General features: G+C 39.6%; 1 protein-coding gene across 1 annotated transcript in view; it reads right to left on the bottom strand.

Annotated features, from left to right (window-relative positions):
• ACTR2 (ARP2 actin related protein 2 homolog) overlaps positions 1-7949 on the bottom strand; it is a 48003-nt gene that overhangs the window by 23758 nt on the left and 16296 nt on the right. Inside the window, exon 3 of the mRNA XM_017736520.1 lies at positions 5885-5896. Coding sequence (XP_017592009.1) covers positions 5885-5896 — 12 coding nt within the window. The remainder of the gene's footprint in view (positions 1-5884; positions 5897-7949) is intronic.

Below are 7949 nucleotides of genomic sequence, written 5' to 3'. Positions count from 1 at the left end.
GGGACGGGTCTCCTGAGGGGCTGCTCGCCTTCCCCCTCAGGCCTTCCCCTCCCCGCGGGGGTCTGTCTGCCCGCTATCCTCGGACTGAGCCAAATCAGGCAGCTCTTAAAAGATTCTGTTTGCCATGAATATTGTGTTATTCCATAGCTAGACATCCTGGAAGAACTTTTACTCCTTCTAGGAGGCCTTGCCCAGGTCTGCTTGGTGAACAGTTTGCATTTGCGGGATGGGCTCTGAATAAAGGAAAAGATAAGTGTGATCTCCTGGCTCCTCTCTGGCAGCCCAATATTTGTAAAGGATAAGTACGACCTCCTGCATTGTCTCGGGCAGCCCAATATATGTAAAGGATAAGTATGACTTCCTCCATTGTCTCAGGCAGCCCAATATTTGTTTATTGTGTTGCCCCAAATTCCACCGACTTCTACGAGAAGCCCAGGTTTTTCCTTTCATGCCATGAGCTATGTCAGTCCGCTGTGAACAGCAGCCTGTTACAATTAGGTATCACCCAAAGAATATAACCACGAGGGGGGTTGGATAGTTAAGAGAGTTACATATTGTGTGGGAAACCATGCTGCAAAAAGGCCAGTGTCCACAATGGAGACAGAGGAGTCCTGCAAAAATCAACTTCATTTGAATAAAGGGAGAGAGCCCACTGGGCCATACCCCTGTGGGGTTTCTCTCGACTTTTTGGAGGACGCATATTGCCCTCCTCGTTTCCGAACCATGTACTACATATTCGCCTTTGAACATGTATCCCCCCCCTTATCATGCATTGCATGACCATTAAAATTAGCTTTTAACCCACTCTGGGTGGAGAAGCTAATACTCATGAGTCTATTAAGTCTGTGCATTTTTCCCTAAAGTTCAGAAGTTCAGGCTGTGCTTGGCTCTGGAACAAACTAGCGTGGCTTGATGTTGGTAACGACCCCCACACCCATTCTTCCAGAACCTCACGGGTCCGTTCAGATCAAATCTTTTGTAAAGACCTTAAACCCATTTCTCCTATCACATAGGGATAGATGTATGAGTTTATGGCTATAATTTTTTTTCTACCTTTAATTTTACAGAATAGTGGGAACAATCAGAAATCTTAAAAATACCAGAATATAGGCCATAATATTTGACCTTTTTTTAACTTTAATCACATCCAGATGTTGACAATGAGGAAACAACAGGGTTGTGATACCTAGTAGGACAAAGAGGCTATGGAAACAAACATGGACTAATCCAGTGGCACCCAGCTGTGATGGAAGGACATCCTGGTCAGCTGCACAGCTTTTCCTGGGTATGGATTGCTTTCTAACATACATATGATAAATGTTCATATGTTAATCTGCTTTTCAGAGCATGGCATGGTTTATGTTGCTGGTTGAAGACAGAGGCATAAAGCAATTGCCTTAAAAGCAATTGTCCAGAAAAATTAATTAATCTGTATGTTTTAAATCCCTCAGCTTGTTGAACCTAGCGCAGAGGGCTCTAGGAAACGACACCCTGTTTCCTACTCTGCTGTTGGACTTGTTGGGTAATTCTGGACACAGCACTTAACCTACCTGTGTCTTAGTCCCACAAAGCTGGATATGGTACCATGCCACATCAAACTAATGCTCATGGATAAAGCATCTGCAATCTCTGAGTGAGAAATGTTTCATTTTGGGTTCAAATTATTTGTCAGGCAGAATGCTTCAGCTATGCCTCCTCATGTGATGGCAACATTTACTCTGCTCCAAGGCAAACTTTCTTTTAATATGGCAGACATGAAGTAAAAAAAGAGCAAACTTCCTTCACTCACTTTTCTGAGGTTAGATATTCACTAGATCCTTAAATAGGTTATATATAACACGCAACTCCTTTTTAATAACGTTTTGTAACTTTTATCAGATGAGCCTTTTCCTGCCAGGAATTTAGGCTAGCAGTTCAAGAAAACTCTGTATGACAAAGGGTTAGTTTGATATTTGCCATCAGAATTTATAGCGTAATTGAAGTCTGTCAAGAAATAGTGATGCTGAAGTCTGCCAAATATAAATGGTTAATTTGCTGTTTATAGCCCAGCATAAAGATTCCATAACAAAGGGATACAAGTTCTGTACCAGAAGTACCAGAACTTGCATCCTGCGTGGTATAGTCAATAAATTCACCACTGTTCTTACTACCAACTGTTGTTGCTGTTAGCTGTTGGATAGCCTTAAAAGATTTTTCTATTTTACTAAATGTCATGTACAGTGCAGGAGATGAAATATAATGTGGTTTGAACAGACATCTCTTTTAAAACTTATTTTACTGATTTAGTTGAACTGAGATTTTTCTTTAACAGGAAAGGAACTTTTATTGTGGTCTGCACTCATCAGTGTTATTTGCTGTGAGCAGGGTAACAGAGAATAAGATTTGTTTTAACTACACCCCAAGTACACAGGAGTTGGTATTTCTTTCTTAGGTCATTCATACAATGCAAAGAAATGGAAAAGCTTAAAAATCAATTAATTGATGGGTGCTATATACGTTTGAATTATCTTCTTTGTGTATATATTGCACATATTTCAGTTAGTGCAACTTGCTTAGAAGGTTGTAAAGAAATAAGCAAACAGAAGAAAAAAAATCCGATTGTTTCCTATCTTCAGAGTCATTTTGTAAATACACTTCATAACTTAGAGTTTTTGCAGTAAGTTGAAAAGTGATCTTTGTATAATATTGTGTAAATAAAAGATTTGTCCTCCAAAAACCTACTGTCTACTAGCTGCTGCTCCTTGTTAAAGCCATGGAGAGAACTATCCACAGTTTTCCTACCAGGAGAAGGTGTTGTGACTTGCTGTGACTTTTGTGAGAGATCAATATGTCATGATAGAAGATAATAAAAGTATGATGACTAAGCAGAGTGCTGAAGCTTATCAGAGAAAGTACTACCTCTGTCTTATACTGAGTTTGATAGACTTTTATGAACTTGCCAGTTAAGTGCTCTGTGCTTATCCTAATGTGCAGGCATACAAAGAGAGGCAGGAAATACTCAGAATTAAAAGGGAAAATGGGTTATTGGAACAGCTGTCCCGTAGCTCTGCTCAGTATGGAAGAGTAAGGAGGGTCTAGGAGGAACCAGTGATATCTTGCTCACAGCAAAGCAAACAGTGTGTTCCTTAGTCTTACTTCCACTCCCCACAGAGCCCTCTCTCCCAGTGTAGGTGTATGGAATTTGGACCTGCAAACTCTGGCTGGCTGTAGAAACTGAGGCCAGTTCCTATGCTGATGAGGCTGGTTCCAATGTTGTATTGGCAGGGCAGGAGAAAGACACTCTACCTGAAAACTGGCATTAATCTTTTCTCTTCAATAATCTGTTTGGTTTCTTATTGAGGCATTTTACCTTTGTCTTGGATTTATTTCATTACTTTACCAAAAATAGAAGGCTAGAAATATTCACAGAAAGTGTCCCCTGACTAAACGCTGATCGTTTTCTGGATTTATCAAACTGTGGATGAAGTAAGCTAAAAACTGTCTGGATACTTCTGAATAGATCATGGTTTAAAGGGGAGGTGAGCCCTCAGCAGACACACCTTCAACATTGTATGACTACCTCATTAGCATTAAGGGACTCTGACCTTCACCAAATCCTGAATATCTCACTTTCCTTGTTATCAAAGCCAACCGCGCTCAGGTGCCAGAGGCAGTGTGGCCATGGGGGCCAAAGCAGGATAATTCTCCTGCTAAGAAAAGACAGCTTGGTTGTCAAAATGCACCAGACCGAGAGTGTTGAGCGGGCCTGGATTTCTGTGAAGGACAAAAGGGTCTGGATTCTCCTCCCTGTAAGCACCACCCATTCTGAGTCATCTGAGCTGGAAGAACTGGCATAATTGCAAAACATCTTCACACAGATGGTATGATCCAGTGAAGGTTACGTGAGGATTCTTGAGTGAGATATTTGGCTGTTTAATTAAAATACTATGAGGACAGGTTTTTATTGTTGGGTACTTTTCACAAACATTTCTTCACAAGGCGGAGAAAATGTTTTTCCTTTTTAGCGTCACAGGGGTACAGAGTATGAACTTTTATTTTTGTTAGCTCATTTCCAGATAAACATGAGAACACATTGTAAAGGTCACTTTGTGTTTTAAATTCAACAAAAATTCCATTTCATGTGGTATCTCTAGCATATGTCCCATCTGCCATTCGAAACTTTTAAAACTGCATTTCAAACAAAGTTATCCTATAGAGTTCAGGCACTGCAAATCATCATGAATTTTGACCACTGTAGATGTGATGATTCTTTGTCACAAAAGCCCAGATCCGTGGAGGGCATATACTTGTGTCGATTTCACTGAAATTTAGGGGCCACAAATAGTTTTATGGTAAAGAAAATCTGCCTTTACAGCTATGCTTCTTATTTGAAACAGTTAAATTTCTGAGGCCTTAAGATGAAGCAGTGAAATGTGCAGATGAGATTTGTTGGACACTGGACTCATGGGAAACCCCTGGATGCTCTCTCTGGACCCTGTTCTCCATTGCCCTAAATATTTTGTAGTTGCTTAGGCATGTGCAGCAGATGCAAAGTATTCATAAATCTGAATTCTGCACTTACAACACTGGTAACATTTTGAGGCCACTTTCCACAGATATAAATGACAACCAATGGAATGTCAGTGTTTCAGAAACCTGATTTCCAGAGATTTCGAATTCTTTTTATACCAGCTGAAGTGAATTAAACCATTTTCTGAAAACTGGGTTCCAGATATTAAAGTCTGGCAGGCAAAGCTGGGTTATCCAAAATTAGATGCCAATTCTGAAAAGATAATTGTAAGTGATGATCTCATAGGGGAAGTCTGAGACAGAGCCAAGAGTAGAATCTAAATCATCTGATACCCAGTCCTGTGCATTAACCACACCACTGATTTTTTAACACTCTGAGCTTGAATACTGAGTTCTTAAATAAATAAATGCAATTTTCAAAACTCATCCACAGCATATGTAAAATAGCATTTTGATGTAGTTTGCTTAATTCTGGTAACTGAAGTCAATTTGCATCTCAGATTTTCAAAGAAAGTGGTTTCAAATAAATTCATTCTTTATTGTGGTGAACTTAGGCCCTACATGGGTAAATGTTACTTTTAACAAATCGATTCATGGATTTTTTTTTTTTACCATTCTTTATGTGTTTTCTGCACTTGTAAAATCAGTCCTTACCAAATACTTTTACATGAGTCTATCTGTGGTTGCTGTAAAATACTATACATATTAGAAGCTAGAAAGCAGTGAGATTTTCCATTTTTCCTATGAAGACAGGCTGAGTGAGCTAGGGTTGTTCAGCCTGGAGAAGAGAAGGTTCTGGGGAGACTTTATTTTGGCTTTTCAGTACTAGAAGAGGGCTTTATAGGAAAAGCAGCAGAAGACTTTTTACCAAGGCCTGCAGTGACAGGACAAGGGACAATGTTTTAAACTGAGAGGGCAGGTTTAGATTGGACATAAGAAAGACATTTTTTATAACAAAGGTGGTTAGACACTGGCACAGACTGCCCAGAGACACTGTGGATGTCCCATCTCTGTGAATGTTAAGGATCAGGTTGGATGAGGCTTGTGGCCGCCTGGTCTGGTGGGAGGTGTCCCTGCCCATGGCAGGAGGTTGGACAGGATGATCTTTAAGGTCCCTTCCAACCCAAACCATTCTGTGGTTCTGTGATTTTATGAGTTGCAATGACTGAAGCAAGATGAGGTGCAACAAAAATTTCAGAGCAGAGAGCACCACTGAAGTAGGACATGTGGGCTTAGTAAATCGGCCACGTGCAAGGATATTGGAGAGATTCAATCCCGATGGATTCAATCCTGCAAGTATTCCACATGCAAGAAGTTTGGAGATGGAAACACCTGTTGGTTGGTTCCCTGGTCTGTGGGATGCAGGAAGGCCTACGGTGCCGCTGTTCTGCAGGGGTTTTCAAGCTCTCCTGCTCAGGGTCCTGCAATGCTTGGAGAGCTCTATACAATATTTTGAAGACCAGGGAGGTTTGAATAAATGAGAGAGACATTTCTGAATGAAGTGCAGTGTCTTTCATAAAGTAGTTTTTCCAGAAGGCATACAAATTATCAATATCTGTTAGTGCTGGGAGTTTGAATTGCACCTTTCACTTTTTCTCAAAAGACTTGGTATTTTTAAAGCCTTTTGTTTTTAACCAAGTCCAAAGACTTACTAAGACTGAGAATGAAAATGGGGAAACAGCTCAAATTTGTGGATGCATCACTACCTTAAAATAAGGAAAACCTCTCTTCTCCTGTCACACTCAATATCACAAACGTTCAACTAGCAATTCTCTAGAGATTATTTGCCCTGAATTTCAAATTGAATAAGACAAACAAGAAGGAAAGGAAATACAGATTTTCTGGGTGTTTTGTTTTGTTTGGGTTTTTTGTATTTTGCGGGTGAACATTGGATGTACTTAAAACTTTTGTATGAGAATTTTTATGCTTCTTGATTAGGGAGATATTGATGTCTCAGACTAGATAGTAAGAGAGGAATGTGCATTTACTTGGATTCCAGTAGACAGGCTCATGAAGAGAAAGTCTCAGATGCGAATAAAAAACTGTGAGGTTGTTGCCTAATTGATTAGAAGCAGAGAACTGTCAGACATCTGGAGTGTGCAAAGTGTAAGATTGTCCTCTGATTTCTCAACGTTGGCAGTTTTGATGCCACTCATACTTTAAATTAGTATTAATACTCGGGGAAAAAATGCAACCTTTCTCTCTTTAATCAACAGTTTATAAATGCAGTAGCACATTTCAGATGTGAGTAATGTATTTTTTTCTGGCAATTGATTAATGTGCATAATAAGATGGATAGGCCTGTCTGCTGAGATGCAGAACAGTGACACACAGCATAGTGCTGCTTGAAAAGGAAATAATATTTTGTTTTTTCATTAGGTCTCAAAGCTTTGGATATCCATGGAAATCAATAGCTGCTTGTAAGATGGATACGACATATTGCATGGTTGCTCTAGTTCCTGTAACTTATGTAAATATTCGTTTCTGATTATTTTTGAGGAAACATCCTTTCTACACAGAATTAGCTTTACCATCAAAGCCGGTGTTGGGAGAACACCCTGATCAGGTTACTAATCAGCTCGTAAGGGAGTGGAGATTTAAGACAGGAGGTGGCAGCCTTGAGTAGTAACTCATTGCTGTCTCTGCTTAGTTAAGCTCGGATCCAAATGGAGTCAGAGCTGGGCATAAATAACTCAGCATCTCAGCCCTTTTTCTTAAACATCACAACGACAAGCAGCCTGCATAGTGAAGATGGCAACAACTAATTTTGTCCTTTTTGCCTAGTAATTAAAAATGTAGCTAATTAATTTAATACTTTTAATGTGAAGCTTGTGTGGGTTTTCCTGGATTTTTTTTAACATTTGGATCAGCAGTTGTAGCAGGAAAGACTGCAGCACACTGCAGATGCTGAATTTAATCTGTCTCATTCTCATCTGGGTATCAGATCATGTTGCAAACAAGAATAACTAACAAAATATGGAGTTGATTTATTCAAATAAAATTTGTGCCTAATTCTGGTCTCCTTTTTGGTATCCTGGAATGTTGGGTGTTTCTTCATCCCCTAACTGTGGTGTACAAGCAGGTCATGAGGTACTTCCATCTCCCTCATGATCTACCACACAGTAATGGCAAGATAACCTACTTTTATTAGTAATATCACTGAAATTTTCTAATCCATAAATCAGCAGAAGACCTTGCAACTATACAGTCTCAGCAGAGAGAGGAACTTGATGACATCATTGTTTTTCCCCTGTGAAAATGCTTAGTTGGAAAAAGACAAAAAAAGATTAAATGAATCAGAGTAGCTCCATGCAACCTCCCACTTCTAATCTTCTTGAAGAATGTGAACAGTACCATTCACTGGTAAAAATGTAACCAAGAAGAGTTCTGCAGCGTTGTTCATTTCTGCTGAATATTCACAGTAGGAATTATACTTGTAA

The sequence above is a fragment of the Corvus brachyrhynchos genome, unplaced genomic scaffold (genome assembly GCF_000691975.1).
Source record: "Corvus brachyrhynchos isolate BGI_N302 unplaced genomic scaffold, ASM69197v1 scaffold416, whole genome shotgun sequence".
Classification (NCBI taxonomy): Eukaryota; Metazoa; Chordata; class Aves; order Passeriformes; family Corvidae; genus Corvus; species Corvus brachyrhynchos.
Note: the sequence above shows the minus strand (reverse complement) of the source record. Positions and strands in the feature narration are given on the sequence as shown.